The sequence below is a fragment of the Marmota monax genome, unplaced genomic scaffold (genome assembly GCF_021218885.2).
Source record: "Marmota monax isolate L192 unplaced genomic scaffold, Marmota_monax_Labrador192_F-V1.1 WCK01_AAM20220418_F8-fsc00012, whole genome shotgun sequence".
NCBI lineage: Eukaryota > Metazoa > Chordata > Mammalia > Rodentia > Sciuridae > Marmota > Marmota monax.
The window spans coordinates 30,390,338-30,413,169 of record NW_026695227.1 but is presented as its reverse complement, the minus strand read 5'-3'; the positions used below and the strand labels follow the sequence as shown (position 1 = coordinate 30,413,169).

At 53.0% G+C, this 22,832-nt stretch overlaps 2 protein-coding genes across 3 annotated transcripts; one reads left to right on the top strand and one right to left on the bottom strand.

Annotated features, from left to right (window-relative positions):
* Positions 1-10,086: 10,086 nt before the first annotated feature.
* Positions 10,087-14,324, top strand: C1ql4 (complement C1q like 4). The gene is made up of 2 exons (XM_046436057.2): positions 10,087-11,333; positions 13,476-14,324. Exons 1-2 carry the CDS (start codon positions 10,797-10,799, stop codon positions 13,653-13,655), a joined length of 717 nt encoding a protein of 238 aa, XP_046292013.1. The 5' UTR covers positions 10,087-10,796; the 3' UTR covers positions 13,656-14,324.
* A 693-nt stretch (positions 14,325-15,017) lies between these two features.
* Troap (trophinin associated protein) lies at positions 15,018-22,300 on the bottom strand. Of its 2 annotated transcripts, XM_046436382.1 has the most exons (15): positions 22,185-22,300; positions 21,780-21,940; positions 21,482-21,674; positions 20,835-20,992; positions 20,609-20,746; positions 20,336-20,418; positions 19,798-19,850; positions 18,857-18,960; positions 17,383-17,514; positions 17,192-17,275; positions 16,991-17,050; positions 16,592-16,726; positions 15,811-16,444; positions 15,350-15,543; positions 15,018-15,200 (listed from the first exon to the last, which is right to left on the bottom strand). In XM_046436382.1, exons 2-15 carry the CDS (start codon positions 21,921-21,923, stop codon positions 15,153-15,155), a joined length of 2,160 nt encoding a protein of 719 aa, XP_046292338.1. In that variant the 5' UTR covers positions 21,924-21,940; positions 22,185-22,300; the 3' UTR covers positions 15,018-15,152. The 2 variants fall into 2 exon arrangements, with proteins under 2 accessions (XP_046292338.1, XP_046292340.1); XM_046436384.2 differs by lacking the exon at positions 22,185-22,300 and having other exon boundaries at positions 21,482-21,619; positions 21,780-21,909.
* Between the last annotated feature and the right edge of the window lie 532 nt (positions 22,301-22,832).

Below are 22,832 nucleotides of genomic sequence, written 5' to 3'. Positions count from 1 at the left end.
TGGCCCCACGCCCCATCTCAGCTGGAGCGCGCTTCTTACAGCACCACGCTATGACCGCCAGGTGGCGGTGCCGCTCACGGAAGGGCGGACCAGGAGGATTCCAGACTCACCTTGCCGCGAGGCTGGGGTGCAGCAGGCAGCTCAGAGCTCTGGAGCAAGGAGGAGATTCCATCTGTACTGCTAAAAAACAGGCTTTTGATTGCATCTTCTTATCCTCACAGTGGAAAGTGACCCTTTCCTCACCTCAAGCTGCACACTTCTCTAATCACACTCTGCTGCCTTTCAAGACTGCCTTGGATGGTTCCACCTCCAGTTCCTCTAAGGCAAGAGACAACCACCGACAGGTTGGAAGGACAAAAATTTCTCTCAGTGCCTTGCCTTCAGGCCTTCCAGATAGGGGGTTATACGTAAAGGCCTGAGCCTGGGCCTGAATCCGAAAAGCCTCTGGATCCACTGGGAGCCCCGAGGTTGCTCTGTCCCGCCAGTTATATATGGGTGAGGGAGAATCAGGACAAAAATAGAGGGTTAGAAACGCCCCAGCAAGTCAGCAAAGCCACAGCCCAGGACTCGGGGGAAAAGTAATCCGTCTTCCTTCCACCTCTGCTCCGAAATGGAGCTGAAATGACTTCCTTTCAGTGACCCGGGCTCCATTTCTGCGTTAGGAAACCGTGACCTTGACAAATCATGACTCTTCTAGGGCCTCAATTTCTTCCTCTGTTAAAAAGAAAAAAGAAACGAAAAGAAAAGAAAAGAAAGGAAGGAAGGAAAGAAAGAAAAAGAAACTGGGGGAGCTTGAATCTCTAAGATCTCCCAGTTTTGACTCGATGGAGGGGCGGAGCCCTGTAAGCCTCACTCGGGTCGCTTCCCAGCTGCAGGCAAAGTGATGTGTTCCCTCCCACCTGCCTCCCCCCGCCCCTAGTCCTTATAACCTTTACCCCGGGAGACACTATATGGTCCCTCAGGGCTCTTTGAGGGGCCTCGACTGGGAGGGACAGAGAAGTGAAGCCCCAGACGCGCGCTGGGGGCGGGGGAGGACTGGACGCTGAATAATGAATGAGACTTAATTGGGCCCGCACTGCGCCGCGGCGCGCTAATCTTGGCAAACAGCGCGGGCGGCGGCGGCAGCCGCTGGACAAACAAACTAGCTCGCGGCGCAGGAAGAGGGGTGGGGACCATAGCTGTGGAAGGGGGAAGGAAGGGGATGGCCGCCCAGGCTCCCTGGGCGCAGGGAGCAGCTAACTCTGCTGCTTGAGGAACCCAGGAGTGTAGGGCTGCGCTGGCCTCTCGGGGTTGGGGTAGGGGGAACTCGGGGTTCATCTCAGGAAGTGAGGACAGGGGAGGGAGAGAAGCGGATTGTGCTGGGAGAGACTGGGACCCAAGGGCAGTATGAGAGCGAGGAAAAGATGGAGAAAAGAGTAGAGGGCGGAGGAAAGAGGTTGAAGTGAGCCAGGAAACAGCGCACCGGGGGAGGGGCGGCGGGGGATGGGAAGCGGGAGAAGATCTGTTACCTAAAGGAAAGGGAAGAGCGATGGAGGAACAAGTGAAGGGAGGTGCGAGGGGCTGAGAGAAGAGGAATTGGAGAAGAGTCAAGGAGAGGGATGGGAGGTGACCAGAATGAGAACGAGGGGGTGGCGGGGCGCGTGAGAGGCGCTTCTGCCTGCGCCTCGCCCCACCGCGCTCCCGCCCTAGCGCTCTCTCCAGCCGCCCGCACTCACTTTGTCACAATTAAGGGGCCGTCACTCGGCCCGGATTGTTTTCCCCAAATTGTTGTTCTATAAACTGGCGCGGGGTGGGAGGTGGGGGGATCTGACAAGCTGAAGCGGGAGGCGAGGGTCTGAGTGGAGGTGGGGGGCGTGGTGGTGTATTTACCAGCAACTGGATCTGGGTTGGCCGGGTGATTAGAGACCCACGAGGGAATTCTGATTACTACTCTAGCCTCGCCAGTAGTCCCGCTTTCCCCTTCCTGGACCTTCTCGGCCTTGGCTGCCTCGATTTCCCCACATAAGGAGACAAGGATTGGAGGTCAGGGGAGAAGGAAGCGTTTCTAGGTGTCGTCCGAACTTCCCTGACAGCCCCATTTTCTCTAGCTCTTTGCACCCAGACCTCCCCGGTGTCCTAGAACGCTTGTTTAACCTGGCTGGTATGCCAGCCTTTCATCCTCACTAGACCAGGGTCGCCTCCTACCGCACCCATTCCTTTTCGCTCCGGGCCCGTGTCCCTTGGTGTTCCAGGCCACCTTGTGATCCCTCAATTCCTCAAACATCTGTTGCGCACCTACACTGAGCACCAAAGCTGAGCCAGCCTCCCCCACCGCCTCTCCCCCGCCACCCGCCCCTTCCTGGTCCGCCCGGCCTGTCGGCTCCGTGACAGCCGCCGCCGAAGCCCGGGCCCCGCGGGAGCGGCCGGAGAGGAGCCGCCGCATGGCTGGCTTCGACACCGGCCTCCCCGGCGGCTCCAGGGGCAATGAAGGGTGGCGGCCGCTGAAGCGAGACCGGTGCCGGCCAGGGGAGTTGGCAGGGCTATGCGGGGGAGGGGAGAGGCCCTGGGCGAGCGTCCCTCTGGTTCTTTAAAGCTGTGGTTCTCATTCCGTCACCCTCGGGTCCCGGTCGGGCCCCGACCGCACCTAGCTCCGAGACCCTGGGACGCGGTAGGCTCCCCGAGCTCCCTCCCCCAGCCCGGGTGATTTACACGCGGGCTCTGCGCAGCGGCCGCTTCCCAATCAGGAATATCGACCCCGGGCGGGGCCCTCAGGCCGCATCGATCCCTCTAAGGCTCGGGATTTAAAAATGTCAAATTTGCCTTTTCCAGGCGGGCGCAGGGGGCGGGGGCCAAGAGGAGGGCCGTTTGGAAGGGGGAACGAACAGCAGGGCATCGACCAGGAGCCTGTGCCCAGAATGAGAAGTGACCCCGGCGTGCCCGGGCCCTGACACGGCCTGGCCATCCTTGGGTTTGCAATTGGCTCTGGGGGCAAGAAGGAAGCCCTGCTCCCCCTGTCCAAACCTCAAGGGCCTCACTGTTGCGCTGGGGTAAACCCAGAGGGAGAGCCCCAAGAGAAACAAAGACATCTGCCCCCCAAATATAGGAAGGCAAATTTGGAAGAAATCCCTTTTAGTGAAAGAAACATGCAGACACAAAGATTGGGGCTAGAGGCAAAGATATCGAGGCTCCAAAGATAACCTAGCCCAAAGGAACAGCAAGGCAAAGGGAAGATGCCTCAAGATCTCACTGAACAAAACAAGGGGATAAAGACCCAGAGTCATCTCAATTCTCTGCTCTGTAGGTCCAGAAGATTCAACACTGGGGAGGTAGAATTGGGAAAGAGAATGTAAACAAAACCAGACAAAGAAAGGGAAATATCATGGGAAAGGAATTTTGGAACCAACTAGTAATTAACTGGACCTAAGATCCAAAATGTTTGGGTCTCAGCAGTAGCTACTCCAAGTCCTAAGGAGGGTGTCTTGGAGATTTGAAGGGTCTTCCTCTTCCCTTCCTGAGCATCATACAGGTTTCTACTCAACACCCACCTCCTCTTCTCCCACCACCAGCTGGGGGAGACAGGATGGGTTGGAGATCACATCTTATATCAGACTCTATGGGAGGGTGAATACGTGTAGGGCTATGAAGAACTCTGATGGTAATTACTTCTTCTCAGGATTTAACTACTAGGTCTCCAGACTTTGGGGGAAAAAAAAAAACTACTACTTTCAATGCTTGAGGAAGGTATGTTTGTGGTGGAGATGGTGGAAGGGAGCAGTTGTTCTGACCAGCACTCTCACAGTTAACATATATCACATACCCCTCAGCAGCACACCTCAGCTGTCACCCTGTGCACTGCCATTTCCTCCAGAACTAGAGACAGAACTGACAGCAAGCTTGGGGAGGGGCACACAAGGAGGGGTGGTGGTTCATCCTCAGAAACACGAAGCTCACACCTTCACTGACAAAATCAGGCCAACACATCCCTAGCAATGACATACACAGTCACTGATATAGATGTGCGATCCATACCTATCCATCCCTGCCACACACACATTTCTGAGTGTGCAATCACAATTTCTCCAAAATCAGTTCAAAACGCCCAATCCTAAGGACCGACGACACCCTTTCTAGACATTTGAGACCTTAAATTGCTTAACCTAGGGAGAGATTTTAGGTCCTCACCCTGCTTCACTAATACTTCAACCAGTGCCAGCTCCAACAACTGGGAGGCTGAGTTCAAGGAAGTCAAGTACTAGGGTCAAGGCGAAGAACCGGGAGCAGAGGGAACAGTGGGATTGTTAAATGCTCCTTTACTCCCCTTCCTGCCACTAGTCTCTTTCTTGGCACGTCCATTTGCCTCCCGGGCCGGCCCGCCGCCCGCCTGTCAGTGGAGTAATGAATGCGCGCTCCGGGCCCCAGGCCCCCCTGGAGTCGTTCATCACTGCCAGCACCGCCCACCTCTCTGCCTAGCGCCAGGAGGGCTCAGCCGCCCCGGCTGCAAGAGCCCCTCTCCCCCCCACCTCGACCACTAATTGTCAGATTGAGATGTTGATTTGTCAACTGGGAGCCAGCGCCAAAGAATCAGCAGTAAAACCTGGACTCCTTGAACTTCCTCTTGAGTCCACTCAGGTTCTCCCGCACTTGGAACTTTTGTTGATTTGATGTGGATGGGTTAGATTTCACTCAAGAGAGCGGGGCTAAGAAGCGCAGTGTCATTCTATTTCGATAGGAGGCGCATTAGGCTAGGGGCCTCGATTTCTCTAAGCGGGTTTGGTCCTGGGCTTAGCTTCACTTGTTCGGACTGGAGGCCCTAAGGCTTCGTCCCCCTGTCTCCCAGCAGGGGGCGCCCTGGGCCACAATCCTCCTCCCTCCTGTAGTCTGTCTCGGCTTCGCCTCAGGAAGGCCCCAGGCCGTCTGCTCCCAGTCCCTCTTAGGGACGCCTGGGGCCAAAATCTTACTCTCCTCCGCTAGGCGCCTCAGGCCGCAGTCTTAAGCTCTCCCGCAGGAGGCGTACCTTCTGCAGATCGCCCTGCCCTAGGCACATAGGCTGCAGCCCCAGCCCCGCCCTCTCCCGGTCCCCGGAGCTCCCTGGGCAGCCGACTGAGTGACGGGCGGCCGGTGATTATGCGGAAGGGGGAGCGGGGTGCGCCGCGGGCGGCAGCGCTGACCCTTCACATTTCCGATCCGCCGGGACCCTCATCCATCCGAAGCTGCTCTTTGTCTGGCCGCCTAATTGCCGGCGGACAGGATGGATGGCGGGACCGACAGCCGCGGAATCCCTAATAAAGGCCGCGGCCGCGGGGGAGGGAGTGAAAAGGGAGGGGGAGCAAGTGGGAAGGAATGGAAAGAGATGGGAGGAAGTACCGGGCTGCGGCCGCCGGCTCCGATGCTCTATATGCTGCGTTCTCTGAAGCCAGGCCCGCCCAAGGTGCGGGACAAGGAGTATGGGGTCAACTCTCTTCCGGATGCAATGGTTGTGGGGCTCGTTAAGTCTGCTGCTTGTCAGAGAAGGGGAAAGAACTAGGGGTCCCAGGCAGAACTAGAGCCTATCTCCCTGAACCCTGCCCTGGAGTCTTCAAGCTTGACTACCTTCTGAATGCCTGGCTCTCACCAATCTGCGTCTCTCCCTCGGCTCTTCGCACCCCATCTCCCTCCTCTCACCTTCGGTCTCCCAGCGCTGCATCAAATACCCAGGCAGAGACGTGAGGGGTCTGACAGCTGTCTGTTCTGTCAATCGCATTTGATTAACCCGAGACTGGAGTGGGAGAGTGGTGGGGACAAGTGGGGCGCAAAGGGAAGTGGAGAAGGAGGCAAAGACCAGAAACCACACATAGGTAGGGGTTCAGGACCGCAGAAGGAAGTCAGTAGCACGCTTTGGCCTGATAGACACCTATCTGGGAAACAATCTCTACCCACTCCCTGGGGTGCTGGGAGTCCAGCCCTGTTCTAACCTAAGTCTGCACAGACCTGCGGGGCAAGGGGCACTGGCCAATGGCACTAGCGATTGCATCTGCCCTCTGTCTCACGGCAAGGCAAGTATGTCTCTATGAGGAGGCAAAGTGTGTGCAGGTCTTGGACCTCCACTGTTTCACCTCGGGGTTGCAGAAGGAGATCCAGTTTCAGGTCTCCCTTTTGCCCTTTAAGCAAATTTTCCTCTAGTTCATTTTTCTGTGTCCTCTCCTTCTCCAGCTGAACAGTTTCAAAATTTAGCCTTCCATTAGACCACAGTTTAGCCCTGTTGTGTGTCAAGAGTTGACAGTGTCAGGGCAGGGGGATATGGGGGACATGCAGAGCCAAGATCCTGCCGGTTGGCCTCACACATACAGATCTCCCCTGAGATCTCATCTTCCTGTCCTACTTCTCTCACCCTTCCATTGCCTCTGGTGCCATTTATTTCTTTTCCAGGGTACTGAAAAGGAAGCCAAAGGATCATAACTCCAATTTTAGGATCTCTTACAGGGTGATACTGGACAAGCCATTTCTCCTTTCTGGGCTCCATCTTCCTCATCTGTAAAATGGGAACAATATATCCACCCCTCAGGGATGCTGTGAAGGTATGAGAACCTTTGTGTTTAAAAGCCCTCAAATACAATAAATACTTAATAATGTTATTTCCCTTTTCATGCAATCCTCTGTCTTCTCAAGTGGACAAAGTTCCATTCTCTTCCTACCCCTGTCTGGTACCAGGTAACCCAGGCTGCTTCTATCTATATGTGAAATCTGATGTGGAGCCGAAAGCCAGAGTGTGGGAGAGGTTGGGGAAAACCTCTCCAAGATCAGGACTAAAGGGGAGGAAGAAAAGTGCAAGTGCTTCCTTAGATCTTAAAGGAATTTCAGCCAGATAGTTCCTCTCTTCTTACAGATGAGGACATTGAGGCTTGTGCAAGTGATAGAGGCAGATCACACTGCCAGAATCTCCCCTCCCATGGGCCTTCTATTGCTTACCTGCTCACCCCTTTTTTTTCCCTTGAGGGGGTCTGGGTCAGTGACAAGAAGTGTGAGAGAAGGAAAAAAAGAAAGAATGATTAAAAAAAAAAAACACTTCAAGGAGCCAGGACCTTTCCGCTAGACTTCATAAAATTTTAACATAAAAACTTCTGCAGAGTAGAAGGCACATATCACATGCAAATAGTATGCTAATCACATGCTAATCCAAAGTCTGGCCCTCAGAACTCTGACAAACACCTGGCTATCACCCTGGAGAGAATTCTGGAGAGACTTCTGGGTTCCAGGACAGGTAAAGATGCATGCATTCCACTTAAGGTCAGGTAATGAAGTTAAAATTCATTTTAGGATTGTAGAGAAGAGTATCATTTGGGATTAGGGTCAGGGTTAGTGCAAAGTCAAGGGTAGAGGTTAATGCAAGATTTAGAGTGGGCTATGCTTTCAAGTGGGAGAGCATAGCAGACTGTTAAAGTTGTCTTCTCCTCTCCCCTCTTCCCACCAACACTGCCCCCACCTTCCTGGTTTCTTCTTTGTCCTGCAGCAAACCATTCTCTGCCTACTTCCCATTCCTAAGCACATCAGCTCCCTGGGATCTCCCAGTTTGTCTACCAGAGAATCTTTGGTTAAATTGTCCAGAACTCCAGTCTGGGCCCCAACATTCCCTTTTAGCTTTCAGCCCCAGAGCACCTGCTGGTCTTGGCCATACCCAGGTTCCTCCTTGGACAAATGTGACAGCTGCAGGGGAAGCAATAAGGACCTGGTGAGCTGGCAGCTTCATTCCAGAGCGTGGGGAAAGAGCAACAGAACATGAATAAATTCATGGAGCTGGCCCCTCAGCTCCCTGTGAGCCAAGCCTGCTTCCCCCACCACACACACCCGCTGCCGCCTGCAGCCCTGCTGGTCACCGCAGCTCACAGCCTGGGCTGGGGATAGAAGAGGGGAAGATTCAGAGAGAAGAGGACTGGCACCTGAAAGAGTCTGAGGTGAGGGGTTCATAAGGGGGCACAGGGAGTGGCATAAGTGGGGTGGGAAGCATGTCTGGGCAAACAGGGCCTCTAGCAAGTAGAAAGGAGGTGGGGGTAAGGAGGAAGAAGAGAGGTGGCAGGACTTGGTGTGTATGGGACCTGAGACTCAGGCAAGGGAGAATGGTGTGAGCCCAGGCCTGCTCTCTCTGATCCATCCATCATCCAGCCTGGGGGAGCAGATCTGGAATTAGACATGCACCACGGGGCCTACACGGTCCTCAGCCCCCCCCCCCCCCCGAAGACAAATGGTGACAAAGACCTTGAATAAAATTTGTATTTATGGTTGGAGGGGAAGGCCCTTCCCCCACTTGTCAATCCTTTCTCTTCCAATCCTTTCAGCCACATAAGGACCTCCCACCATCCACAACACAGGCCCAGCCTCAGCAACATTATGAGGTGTGTGTGTGTGTGTGGGGGGCATTCAGGGAAGAATTACAGGAAAGGAGGGATGAAGAAATCACATTCTACATCAATAATTGTGCCCTGGTGTGCCTTGTACCCTCCATTTTACACAACATATTCCAGGCATCATTCTCCTGGTTTACCCTACTCCTTAAGAGACCTTTGCCTCTGCAGAACTCTAGGGTCTCCAAACAACCCCACCTTATCAGGTCTAGAACCCCCTCTCCTAGCTTCTGGCCTGAGGTCTCCAGAGGGGCCAGGCCCTAGGAAAGGGTACAGCCAATATCTTCCTCTCTGGATCCTGTTCTACCCACACCATTTTTCCCTCTTGGCCATCCTGAAAGCAGACACAGTCACCTCTTAAGGTGCCTAGCATCTAATCTACATTTAAGTTGCATTAATTTGTGTAACCAACCAAACATCCATTATTGGGGTCTAACTTCTCTGGGCTTCCTTGGACAGCAGACATATGGGGAAGGAGGAGGGGGCTGAGACTTCTGGGGCTGGACAACTCTGGGACTAGGGCAGAGGTGGAGTTGAGCTGGGTTGGGCAGGGCAAATGAGATTAGACCTACATTCTGACTTTCTCCCCAGGAGACTCCCTACTCTTCAGTCCTGAGATAGGAAAAATGGGGTCCCAAATTTGTGGGGTCCCAAATTTGGGGGCTGAGGTGGACGAATACAAATACCTCCCTTCAAACAGCCCTCACACAAACAAACACAAAGACTAGACACAATCCACAATCCCACTCACCCAGGACACACAAGGCCAGGATTCCGTGGCCACCTCCACACTTTCCAGCGCACTGTCACAATGCACAGGCCCAGAGTCTACCACTCGGCTGGCAGAACCGCCCCGCCCCCTCGTCTTCCCTACAGTTGATATGTCACATTGGAGTCCGAACACGGACCTGGGTGTCTCTCTGCAGCGCGCCATTTACATTTCTCTCTGGATCTGTCAACCTGTCTCAGCTCCTGTCTCTCTCTCTCTCTGTCTCTGTCTCTCCCTCTCCCCCTCTGGAGCTGTCAGTCTCTTTTCTTTTCGCAGCTTTGTCTCTGTCTTTAGGTCTCTATCTGGCTTTCTTTCTCTTTGATTTCTCCGTCACCTTCTCTGCTTTTCTGTCAGTTGCCTGCTCGCTCCCCGAAGCTGGTCTGTTTCTCCCCGCTCTCCCAAAACTCTACTGCATAGCGCCCCCAAACCCTGGGGTCAGGGTGGGAGTGGTTGGAATTTTGCCTTTTCCAGTTCAGGTCAACAAGTATCTATTGAACCCTTTACCATGTTAACACGCGGTATTTACTTGAGATAATGGAGGGGTATATGGTGGAAATTTTCTATCTTTTCTCGCTTTTCTTGTTTTGTTTTTCGTTTGTGGTAATTCCCCTCTCCCCGCCTCTTTTTAGCTCCTCAGTCCACCTCTGTCTTCTCTTGTGTTTCTATCTGGACTCCTTTTTATCCTATCGCTGTTTCTGGCTTTTTGGGGCTCTGAAAATGCCAAACTCCCTATAGAGTGTAAAAGTAAGGATAAGGTCTGTGACCAGGAATCCCTGCCGAACCCTCAAAGCTAGCCAGGAATGTAGGGGCGGGGAAGAGGGGCACCCTGAATGTGTGTGGGGGGTTGTGTGAAGCAGCCCTGCCTGCCCCGCCCCCGCGCTTCCCACTCTGGGCACCAGGGGTCGCTCAGCCTTCGGCCACTTATAGTGGCTCCCGCCGCGCGGCGACTCACACCACCCGCACTGCCGCCGGGGGAAGAAGGGGAGGAAGGTTAGGGACGCAGAGAGGGAGAGCGATTGCAGGAGAGAGACGCCAGGCCAGGGCTCTAGCAAAGGCTGCGGCCGTGGCTGGAGGAGGAAGGTGGATGAGTGCTTTCCAAGAGGTAGAGCGCAAAACCTAGGAGAAGGTCGCGTCCAGTGGGCGCTACCCGCAGCTCAGATAGAACCCGGGACGTCCGGAGCGCAGGGAGTAGTCCCTGCTCCAGCCAGGAGCGATTCATTCTTATGGGTAGCCTAAGACTTAGACACCGCCATCCGTGAAAAAGCAGCTCTTTGGAGAGCAGGTATCCTAGACCTGTAAGAAACCAGCCGTCCAAGAAGCCGTGGATCTCAGGCGTCCCGGATCGTTAAGACTGCACAGGAGGGTAACAGAAAACCACGGGTTCTCAACAGTCTGGAGCTGCCCCTGGCCCACCCCACTGGGAGACCTCTGCTTTGACCCACGGTTTGGGGAACGGCACCGTTGCGGCGGGCGCCCACAGGGGCCGGGGAGCCGGGCGCGACCGTCGGGGGGATACAGACCCAGGCCCGAGCCGGGCCACAGCCTCCTGGGCCCGCGGCGAGCCCCGGGCCTCTGCCGCCATTGCGCCCAAAAGTGAGGAGGATTTGCTGGCCCTGGCCGCGTCGCGGCTGAGCCGCCGCAAGCGGGTGGCAGGCGCGGCCGTCGGGGTGGCCATGGTGCTACTGCTACTGGTGGCCATCCCGCTGCTGGTGCACAGCTCCCGCGGGCCGGCGCACTATGAGATGCTGGGTCGCTGCCGCATGGTGTGTGACCCGCATGGGTCCCGAGGACAGGGATCCGACAGCACTTCTGCTTCTGTGCCACCCTTTCCCCCAGGTGCCAAGGGGGAGGTGGGCCGGCGCGGGAAGGCAGGCTTGCGGGGGCCCCCGGGACCCCCAGGTCCCAGAGGGCCCCCAGGAGAGCCCGGCAGGCCAGGTCCCCCTGGCCCTCCCGGCCCAGGCCCTGGCGGGGCAGTGTCCCCAGCGGGTTACGTGCCTCGAATTGCCTTCTACGCGGGCCTTCGGCGGCCTCATGAGGGTTATGAGGTACTGCGTTTTGACGACGTGGTGACCAACGTGGGCAACGCTTATGAGGCAGCCAGCGGCAAGTTCACCTGTCCCATGCCTGGCGTCTACTTTTTTGCTTACCACGTGCTCATGCGCGGCGGCGACGGCACTAGCATGTGGGCGGATTTGATGAAGAATGGACAGGTGAGATGCCCTTTTCCTACCTAGTCTCATATCTGACTGGTAGCCTCCTAAATCTCCATTCATTCTTTCCACAACTTAGTTCCTATCCCAGACAGCATCAGGGAATCCAGGAACGCCAGGCTAACAAGAACTTAACAGGTTCATTTAGCCAAAAAAGGATTGGGGGCCAGAGAAAGAAAATCACCTGCCCAGGGTCTCACAGGGTGTGAGGCATGGTGTTAGAATTAAAACCCAGGTCTCAAAGCTTAATGATTCTGCAGCAGTGACCTCACACTCCAGCTTTAGGCAACCACACCAAGGGTCTTTGGTATCTTACCCTACCATTCAGCCTCTTTTTTAGTCATATCTTGAGCCGCCTTCTCTCTTGAAGGCAGCCTTCCTAGCCTTTGGCTGTTCCAGCCCTGGTGAAGGGTGAACTACCTGGAATCTGGCTCTTTGGAATTAGAATGGAATCCATGTCTCAGGGATGGGCAGTTGGCAGCCAGTTCTTGTGGGCCATTCATTTTGGATTTTCAAGGAAAGAAAAGGTGAGAGAGAGAGAGAGAGAGAGAGAGAGAGAGAGAGAGAGAGAAATACTTGCTTGTTCACTTGCCAGAAAGAGAGTCTGGGGCCAAGCCTAGACTCATTGTTACCCTCAGCTAATATTGACTATCTGCAGGTAGAGATGGGACATGGTCCAACAGTCCAGGGGCCAATTAAGTTGTGGAAGGAAAGATTTGGAGGAGAAAGAAGGCAAGGAATAGGGAGATATTAGGCCTTGAACCATGGCCTGATTTGTAGGCCCCAAATCCTCTGTGGCAACCTCTGAGCCTCCAGCTTCGGATGCTTGCTGCCCCTGTGGTCAGAGTCATTGCCACCTTGTTTAGGGAAAATAGCCTCAAGGACTCAGCTCCAGACACACAAAGCTGGAAAAAGGCCGAAGGCTGAGGTGGAGGAAGCTGCCTGGGTGATTCAGGCCAAAGGGGAGATTGGGCTGAGTGGTGACCTCTGAATGATCCAATGGAGGGAGTTAGTAGGCCTGCTTCTTGGGGCTCAATCTGAGCCTTTGGCTCTGCACGAATTTAGTGCCCTCCCTGCCCAAGAGGACCCCACTGCTAGCAAACTCCCACTCTTGCTTTGGGGTCTCAACCTGCAGGACCTCCCTAGGAACCCAAGGAAAGAGATTTGGAGTGCCTGTGTGTCTGTGTGTGGGAGAGGCAGTATACAGGTGTAAGGAAATGTGAATGTGTGCATATTTGAGTGTGTTTGTGGGTAGGGAGTATGAAGGTATGAGAAGAGTGATGGCGTCTATCTGCATTTGGCACCAAGTAGGCATGCTTGGTCTATGCCGGAAGCCTAGAAGAAGGCCAAAGGGGCAAGTATGTATTTAGAGAGTGTTGGTTTGGGAGGGGGTGGGAGCTGCACGATTCCCACTCTGTATTCCACGGCTCGGGCTCTGCGGCCCTGGGGATGGTAAATAATGATTAGAATAATGATGAATAATTAATAAGTTAATAACCGGCCTGGTGGGACAGAAAAGGGGGAATGGGGAGGGGATTGGCTGCTGGAGGCGAATGCCTTGAGGCCATAGGATAGGCTAGGCCCCCTGTTCCAGCTGAAGGCGACCCCCCACGTGGGGAAACCAGCTGGCCCGCTGCTCCGCTGGGAAACCCAGTGCCCCAGAGGCACCCTGTGGCCGGCACCCTGTGGCACACTCAGAGACACACCTATTGCCCTAGCACGGAAGCAAACGCAAATTTAGGACTAACAGGAGGTCTGAGCCAGCACAGATCCTTATAAATTATCCAGCAGGTTGATTTTATTTTTTAAGTGAGAATAATAATAGCAACCCCTATTTAACATTTTCTGTATACAAATCACTCTTTTGAATAGACTCATGTAACTCATTAAAATTCCAAAAACTTACAGCTCAAATTGAGGCCCAGAGAAGACCTGATGTGTGCCCCTCAGTCACACAGCTAATGAATGGCAGAGCCTGAAGAACCAGCCCAGCAATGTCCTACCCTTGTCCTTCCAATACTGACAGCCCAATGCCCTTCAGCGCCTTTCCCATGCCAAACAGCATCCACTGGGTCTGACCCCTGGACCGCCCCAGCGCTGCGCAGAGCTTGACTAGGTGGTTTTCCTCTCTTTTCTGGATAGGTCCGGGCCAGCGCCATTGCTCAGGATGCAGACCAGAACTACGACTATGCCAGCAACAGCGTCATTCTGCACCTGGATGTGGGCGACGAGGTCTTCATCAAACTGGACGGCGGGAAGGTGCATGGCGGCAACACCAACAAATACAGCACCTTCTCAGGCTTCATCATCTACCCGGACTGAGCCGGGCACCATTCCCCCCCCCCCCCCCCCGCGCCCCCTTGCTCGCTTACCCTTTCGCTCCAGCCCTAACCCACTTCCTGGGGTCCTACCCAAGGCAACACCCTATCATTTGAGAACCTGGCCATGGCGGGGTGGAACCTCCTGCTCCTGGGACTTGAGGGTATAAGTGGCTAGGGAGGGGAAGGAAGAGGCCTAAATAGGCTGACTCTTGGGACTTGAGGGTACAAGTGGCTAGGGAGGGGAAGAGGCCGGGCCAGAGGAGGAGCAAAGCGGCTTAGGGAGGGACTACCCCATGCACAGGTGGCCAGTGAAAGCTGAGAGGTGTTGGCCCTCCCCTCTTTGCCAGTAGCTGGGAGGCAGCCTCACTAGCAAAGCTCAGAAGCTCTGTCAACTTGTTAGGGAAAGACAGAAACAGGAACCCCTCTAGTGAACAGGGTAGAGGCTGGTCCTCAATAATGACAGTTTTCTCTTGCCACGCCATCTCCTCCTCTCTCATCTCCATTTTCAGGCTCCAGCTTTGGCAGCCTTCCTGTTAACTGGAGGAACCAGTGAATTCTTTCCTCATATTTAAAACTCATTTTGTATAGTCCCCATTATACTCCTCTCTGGGCTAGGCCCTGGGGCTATAGCTGCTGTTGCCTCTTCTAATAAAGTAAGGTTGGGGGATTGTGTGTGGCTGTTTAACTTGGTGCAGAGTGAGGGGAAAATGCCCCCCCCCCCGCAAGGACTCCCACTCTTCAGTATCAATCTGTCAGGATTAGTTTTTCCTGGCAAGGTCTGCCTATGAGAGAGACAAAGAAGAAGACAGCTCAAGTTTCTGTTCTGCTGTAAAAAGGAGGAATTATCAGCTCCAGGAGAACTTTGGGGCCTGCCTCTGTAGGCCTGGGTGATAACCAGTCAGAATGATGCTGACAAGGGAGAATTCCAAAGATCTGGGTATTATGCTTCTGCCTCTCCACCTAGGGCAGGAAGACAGGTGGTTACAGGGTCTTGCTATGTTGTCCAGGTTGCTCTTCAGCTCCTGGGCTCAAACAATCCTCCTGCTTCAGCCTCCTGAGTATCTGGGAGTACTGGTGCCGGCCACTGCAAGGGACAGTGAGAAAGTTCCAGCAGAGGAGCTCTAAGGGATGAGGGAATAGTTCCTAGAATTGGAACTGATCTCAAGGCTCAAGGAGATGATGATTCTGAAGCTGCCCACAGACTGAGCTTGCTGAGGGGGTGGGCTGGTCAGGAATGGGAAAGCTTCCTCCCTCCAGGCTGGCTTCCATCCTCTAAGCTATAACACACTGCCACCATGTGGGCAATTGGAGAGCAACAGCAGTGGTTGCCCCATTTGGACCCTGAAAACTCACTGGCTGGACATTTGGACACTTTAGAAAATTTATTGAAGGACAAAAGGATGTTGGCTCCCAATCCCATGGGCAGACCAACAATAAATAAGGGCTAAAGGAAAGGGGGGTGAGGTTGGCAGGACTGGAGTAGGTGGAGGGAGGGGCCTCATGATGGAGAGCCCTGAGGGGCTGCAGGATGAACTGGAATGAAACACTGGAGAAAGAGAGAGAAAGAAACATTGTTATATCCCATTGCCTCTTAGAAAAGAAGCCAAGGCCTGCTGCCACCTGCCTCCCCACCCCCACCCCACTTTCTGAAGGTTTGCTGTGCAAACACAGCATGGCCATGGTCTGTAGGCTCACCAGGGCATCCTGCCACTCAAGCAATGTGGCTACAGGGTTGGTGCAGACCCGGGTGGGTCCTGGGGGAGGGGCTCGGCTGGTGTAGAAGGCACACTCATCATCCAAGCAAGTCTCATGAGAGCAGTGAATGGTGGAGAGACATGCTTTGAGGCGCTGCCTCAGGGCCAGTGTCCGAGGGGCCAGATTGCTAGGGCCTGAGAGTCATGAAGAGTTTAGAGAAGCTCTGGAATCCCACACCCCTACCATGTACTTCCCTTTTCCCTCCCACAAGGGCCAAGCCAATTAGGGTACAAAGCTAGAGAAGTAGTTCCTCCCTTATTCCCAAGGGATCCAGGCTAGGACAGGTGGGATAACATTGCAGGGAAGAAGACCTGTTACCATGGGGTGTGGGGCAGGGCCTCACACCCAGTGAAAAAGATAGGACTTTCTTTGAATCCATTTCTTCCCTACCAACTTCTTACCTGCCTGGCCTGCCAAGGGCCTCAGAGACTGGAGTGAACGGATAGGGAGGCTGGCACAAAGTGGGTGTTGAGAAGAGAAGGTCAGGCTGGTGGTTGCAGGAGCCCCCTGACTGTAGCAGGGCCATGGGCTGGACTCTGGGCTTCCAGGTTCCAGGGAGCGGGCCTCTGAAACCTCCAGCTCTACCTTAGGGCAAGTCTCTGGGGATCCAGTCTGCCCCTGGGGGCTTGGTTGCAAGGGTCCAGGCTCTGCTGGAAGGCACGGCTCTGGTATCTCAGGCTGTTCCTGGAAGGAAGTCTCTGGTATCTCTAGTTCAGTCCTGCAGCAGGACTCTGGGTGGCCTGGGTCTATTGGTGGGCAGGACTGTGCCACCTCAGGCTCTGTCTCAGGGCAGGACTGTGGTTCCTCACACTCCTCTGAAAGGATGGGCTCTGGAATCCCAGAGTGCTGTGATAATTCAGGAAGGTGGGATGTCCCAGAATTATGCTCTGGGCCATTCAGAGTTCTAGAAATCTCATCCAGCAGGGGCTGAAGTTCAGCAATATCCAGAGAGGAGGATCCATTTAAAGGAGTGTACTTGCCCATTGCCAGTCCTTCTATCTCCTGTCGCAACAACTGCTGCAGGATATTTATGCGCTATGGTGGGAGAGTATGCCCCAGTGTGAAATTAAGAAGCAGGTTCACAGTCTACCCACAGTTCTCTACCCCTATCCTCCCAAATCCCCCTTTCCCAGCTCTGTTATTGCCCAACAGTCATCAAAGCTGTTGTCCTCATAGACCCACCTGTATCTTTAGCTTTTGGAGGTTGAGGGTCCTGTTGGGGTGAGGTCCAGAAGAACTTGCCACAGGTGGTTTCCCAGTCCCCTCCTGCAATCTTATACAACTGTCCTGATCAAACAAACGTACTGCAATTTGTTCCTGCCACAAAAAAGGAAAGGGGGCAGGTGAGAAAGCCAAGTAGTGGCAGGAAAATCAGTCTGAGTGCTATGCTCAGGAGAAAGGGATCAAAGTTCCTAATTGAGAAGTCCTGGACCTAGACTAGGAGGTGCAGGAGAGAAGCAGGGAGGATACAGAGACAGGCAACTTCTGAAGACAAACAGCATACTGGCCTCAAACTGCCAAGCCTCCAAGTCAATGGGACAGCAAAAGGGCTTTTAGCATGGAAAGACTTCTGATACTTACCCAGGGCAGGGCAGTCTCTTCAGGGCAGGACTGAGGGGAGAGGCCACTCAACCATCGGGCCTGTGACGGAAATGAGATGTCAGCAAGGCCCAGCACCCACAGATGGGACCCTTGTCTCTCTCTTAATTCTTCCTGTACCCATCCATCTCCTTCCTTCCCCAATTTTGGTCCATGCTAGCTGCATCCACTGCCCTCTCTTACCTGATGAACTCTGGGGGCTGATGGGATGGGTGTGAATTGGGTTTTGGGTCGAATGATGAGGCGACGCAACACTGAATGTGAAGTCTGGGGAGAGATGTGGATGGCTGAGCAGGAACAAAACCTATACCTAGCAGGATCTCTAGCCAGACTGTTCTGCTCTTGCCCAGCCTCTAGGACTTGTTGATACAAACCACAACTGGAAGAGCAGGAGAGGGTACACGCTGAGCCTGTCCAAAGGGTGATAGGCCAGTGACAGAAGGTGGTATCACAGGGCCAGGAATGGACTGGGCAGGGGAGGGCATCAGGTGAGCATCATGGCTGTCCTATGGAGAGGAAAAAAGTAGAGAGTGATCTTTCCCCTTTGTCTTCCTGTCTTATTCTCACCGCAGCAGCCAATGTGATTTTTTTTCAAGACTGAAGTCAAATCATGTCATTCCTGTATTCATTCCTTCTCCCCATGGCTTTCCATTCATTCCAAGTAAAAACCAAGAGTGTGCACTTGTTTATAAGTCCTAACCTAATCTGATCCTGTTATTGCTGTAATCTCATCTCTCCTTACTCTGCTTCAATCTGACTGGCCTCTTTTTTTTTTTTTTTTTTTAATTTTTTAATTTTTAGATACCAGGTATTGAACTCAGGTTCACTCAACCACTGAGCCACATCCCCAACCCTATTTTGTATTTTATTTAGAGACAAGGTCTGAGTCATTTAGCACCTTGTTTTTGCTGAGGCTGGCTTTGAACTCTCAATCCTTCTGTCTCAGCCTCCTGAGCTGCTGGGATTACAAGTGTGCACCACCAAGCCCAGCTTCTGACTGGCCTCTCTTTTCTCCAAACACTAGGCACATTTTCTTCTTAGGGTCTTTGCATCTACAGCCCTTTTGGCCTGGAATGTTCTCCCCTACATATCTGCATGGCTCATGCCCTCAATTCCTATCTTCACTTAAACATCATCTTCTCCAAGAGAGTCCTCTGCCCAGTCTACTTTAAATTGTGATAACAATTCCCTCAATACCAGTGTCCCTTTAGCACCTTTCTTTTTGATACCAGGAATTTAACCCAGGTGCTCTACCACTGAGCCACATAACCAGCCCTTTTTATTTTTGAGATAGGTTCCCACTAAATTGTTTAGGGGCTTGCTAAGTTACTGAGGCTGGCCTCAAATTTGTGATCCTCCTGCCTCAGCCCCCCAAGTCACTGAGATTATAAGCATGTGCCATCATACCAGGTTAGCACCTTATTATTATTCTTTTTACAGAGAATATCACCATCTGACATCCTATACATTTTACCTATGTGCTTATTTTTTGTCTCCCTCTTCTAGAATATGCATAGTACAGACCCACACTCAGTAGCTGGTCAGTAAAATGTCTGTGGAATGAAGGGATGCCAAGGATCAGATGTGTCTTAACCTCAGGACTGATCTGAAGGTGATTCAAATATACAGCAATTTGTGACTTCTCACCCCAGGCCCCAGATACCTGGTAAAAAGAAGTCTTTCAGTCCCATTCTGAGAGGGGTTGGGCCCATTTGGGGCCAACTCAGACCTAATAGCATCCTGAGGCCCAAGACTGCCTGGCATTACCCACAGTCCTCAATGTAGGCCACTGCAGTGAAATTCCCTAAGTATCTCCAGTACTCCCCACCCAGGAGGATCCCATCTCACCCTGGTATGTATTATCTCTCGGGTTTCTCTTAATGGTACTCGCTGGGCCAGACCCAGGAGGGCCCCTCCTCCTTCATCTGAGTTAGGGATAACCTCAGGTTCTCCTTTAGGGAGAGAGTAACAAGAAGACAGGAAATTTGCTGTAGTATCTAAAAACATGCATGAAAATCTGGGATAGGCCTTTGTAGCCTCTTAAGAAGGTACACCAGTTTAAGGGCCCCCATTTGCCCTTCAGGGCAAGGACCCATGCAGCATCACCTGAAAACCCAATACTACCTTGAAAAGCACTTAGCAATCTGAAAACTGAGTGGGCTGTGGGAGTGGTAAGGGTGCTAGGGGCTGGGGACACAACAGAGTGGAAGGTCAATATTACAGAAGTGTCAAGGGATAGGGCAGAAATAGGGACACAAATATAACTGGGTCAACCCCTGGACCATTCAGAAAGTCAGTTCTTCCATTTTTTTCTCCTCTCTGTGCTACTAATAAATGGGTCCTTTACTCTATCCACCCTCATTACTACTCAACAGTTCACATGACTACTACTACTACCAACTATTGGGGATTGAAAGGGAGACTGTACCACTGAGCTACATTACTAATTCTTTTTTTGAAGACAGAATCTCAGCTAAGTTAACTAGGCTGGCCTTGAATTGGCAATCCTCTTCCCTCAGTCTCCCTGAGTAGCTGGTGACATATACCACCATGCCCAGCTCTCTTCTTCCTTCTTTATTTTTATTTTGCAGTGCAAAGAATAAACCCAGGGCCTCATGAATGCTAAGCAAGTGTTCTACCACTGATCTATATCTCTAGCTTTCCTCTTCTCTGACCTCCCTGCCTTCCCACTTCCTCACCTCAGTCCCTAAGATTGATGAGCTTTTCTTATTTCTCTTGTTGCCTGCTGCAAGCAGCCCCATTCTCTCCCCAGTGCCAGACACACTCACCTGCCTGCATTGGGGTTTCCAGGTGCAATCCTGAGGCCTGGTTGATTGAAGTTCTGATGACAATAAGAATAATAGCAGTCACTGAACACCAACTATGAGCCTGGCATGTGCCTTATAAACATCATCCCATTTCACTTTCACGGCAACCTCTAATTATGGTGAAAACAGGATATGATACAAAATGGATAGATAAAGAAATCAAAGCTCAGAGAGGTTAGGGCATGCTTGCTCAAATAGTAGTGGTAAGGGTTAGGAATTAAACCCAAATCCCACTTATTGCCACAGACTGTGTTCTAGCCAAAACAAATAGCACCTTACCTTTTTATCCCTCTCTTCTTCCATGTCATACTGAAGTCTGATTATGAAAGCCTGAACCCTATTCCAAAGGCTCAACTTGGGCAGTCACAGGTTTCCCCCATTCCCTCCTAGGTTGGTAGAGTCCCAAAGCTAGTGAAAGACCTCAGCTCTGGAGACCCCTGACTCAGATACTGGTTCATTCTTTTCTATATCACCTTCTCCCATATCCCTTCCTTCTCACCGGCAGCTGCCACCTGTCTCTCTTCTTAGCTCCTGTAAACTGGGACGGGTGGTGGTGTGAAAGGAAGGTCCTGAAGGTGGAATCTGATCCATAGGAGCAATAAATGAAAGCAGAGTCAGAGCTGGACCTAAAGCTTTAGGCCTCACCACCAACCCCATATTCCTTAACAGAATCCCTTGGCCCTTCATGAGATACCTTCCCTTCCAGGGCCCAGCTTTATCTCTGGAAGGGACTCCCAGAACACTTGAGCACCAGCCCTTCAAGGGCACTCACCAAAGCCTCTAGCCTCTGGGGGCACAAAGTCCAGCCTCGGGGTCCTGGTCCCTCAAGCCTTGAGAAGCATGAAGCCCTGGCAGGGTCTAATCGGTGGATGGGGGTTCTGGGGGCCAAGTATGCAGAGGCCCGAGCACCCTGGGAACACCAACAGAGATTATCAGCACTAGTTGGGGATTCTTTCCTTAGTCCACCCCCAACCTGATCTCACATCCTCTCTCATTACCTGGCCCCTCCGGGTTGTGCCTCCCTGGCTCCCTCGAACCAGTACTCTCTGTGCCAGACTGGACTGGCGCCCCAGGGGACAGCTCTTCACCCCCTCACCTGACAGGATGGTGGCCAGAGCTGCAGGGTCAGTCACAAACTCTATGGCCCCTGGAACCTCTGTAAAGTTAGAGGAGAAGAAAAGGTGAGAAGGAACAGGAAGGGGAAGGCTGAAAGGCCAAGAACCCTAGCATAGACAACCTGATGGACAAGAGTAAGCAAAAGAGAGCCAGATGATTGAACCCACCTCACCAAATGTTCACAGAACTTTACATGAGATACTCTTCTAAGCACTTGAGCCAAAGATAAATAAGACAAAGCCTCTATCATCAAATTATTGAAAGACGACAGACTCAAGATAGAGTATAGACAGATTATAGAATAAATATTAAAAAGTATTAGAACAGAGCAATTGATGTGACTGGGGGAATTGGAAAAGACTTTAGAAGAGGACATTTTGCTGAAGGAAGGAGAGGGCTTCTAAGAGCAAAGAGCTTTCCTGGAGCAGGAACCAGGAATCTTATAGTAATCAGATGACCAGGGGGAGTGCAAAGCCCCCAAACCCCACTGGGCCCTCCCCATTCAACCAAGGAGAACTCCACCAGGTACCTGTCTGGGGAGGGAGCCCAGGACCCACATTTTGTCTCCTAGGGCTAGATCTAAGCTCTTCCAAGGGGTTCCGGAGCTGAGTGTGACCCATCGATCTTTGTGATTTCTCTGTTTGATGCGTGATTTTCAACCTGGAGCCTGCTGAGTCAACGAGGGGACGTTGAATACTGAGCGGTGGCTTCTGCACCAATCTCTAGGGGAAGGGGAGGACAAAAAACTGGGATTCAGCTTTGGGGTGCAGTACTAGTGTGTGTTGCCTCCTAGTAACCACTCTCTTCACCTACCAGGATCCTCTTACCCTTGGATCTTGATTTTCCTGGTCCAAGACGCACGATTTGACTGTGGGGAAAGGCGGGCGTCTCTGAGAGCGAACCGGAATCTTGCTAGGAGTGGGAGATACACCCCGGAGGAGCGGATCCTTCTTGGCTTGTAGGGAGGTCATGGCGGCTACAACTAAGACTGGGAAGAAGGCAGGCAGGATCGGGATCAAAGTCAACCAGTTCTCGGGGTAAGAGTTCTGCCATCCCTTATACTTCCACCTCCGCCCCAATCCATGCGTTCAGAAGCCCCTGCGCCTGCAAGGCCGCACTTTTGGCTGCCACCTCCATTCACCCCGAGCTTGCTCTTTCCCTCAGGACCGCGAAGAATTCTCCTCCCTATGAGGCCCCGCAGCTTCATTCACCCCAGGGTCACTCTGCCACACCTTCCCGGGAAACCTTCAGGGTCGCCTCCACTTTCTTCGCTTTTCCCCCGATTCTCTGGGTTCTGCCGCTGCTACTTCCCCAGTTTGTAAAATACGCCAAGCTCCTGATTGGCTCGTCTGCGCTGCCGCGGAGGCGCGTGACACATGACCCAGTTATCCAATCCGCAGGCTTCGGAGGAGGGACCAGAAGAGGAACTAGTTTTCGAACCGCTTTCTGGCTAAGAAAAAACTGACCCGACTCCATCAGCCAACCCGAGAGCCGAGCGCAAGTGGAAGGCCGGCGGGCAATGGGGGTGGGCCTTTCCTAGGCTGGGGAAGGGGTGGTGCTTTGAGTCTGGGCCGCAAAGGGCTTTGTGGCATTCTCGCGAGGTCTCAGGACTCCTCGGCAAGAAGGCGCCATGGCATTGTGGGAAAGACTGGTGGTCCTCGCGGTTGCTCCTCAAGGTGTCGGAGGCAGGCAGGAGTCCTGGACCCACTGCGACCGTAGTGTGGGACCAAGCTCAGAGGCCGCCATTCCAGGCACTTACAGAAAGCATGCGCGTGTCCTGCCCGGAACTCAGAACAGTCCCAAACGGGCAGAGAGGGCTGGACAGAATTGAATTGAGCTGAAAAAAGAAAGAAAGAAAGATAGATGGGTTGGGGATGTGG

Excerpts from the sequence above, each read along its gene's own strand:
- C1ql4 (XM_046436057.2), top strand. The coding sequence starts at position 10,797 with ATGGTGCTACTGCTACTGGTGGCCATCCCGCTGCTGGTGCACAGCTCC. Across the intron at positions 11,334-13,475 it reads ATTTGATGAAGAATGGACAG|GTCCGGGCCAGCGCCATTGC; the intron begins GTGAGATGCCCT and ends TTTTCTGGATAG.
- Troap (XM_046436382.1), bottom strand. The coding sequence starts at position 21,923 with ATGACCTCCCTACAAGCCAAGAAGGATCCGCTCCTCCGGGGTGTATCT. Across the intron at positions 17,276-17,382 it reads CTCCTGCTCTTCCAGTTGTG|ACTTCACATTCAGTGTTGCG; the intron begins GTTTGTATCAAC and ends ATCTCTCCCCAG. Across the intron at positions 15,544-15,810 it reads GCCCTTGGCAGGCCAGGCAG|GCCCTAGCAATCTGGCCCCT; the intron begins GTAAGAAGTTGG and ends CATGACTCTCAG.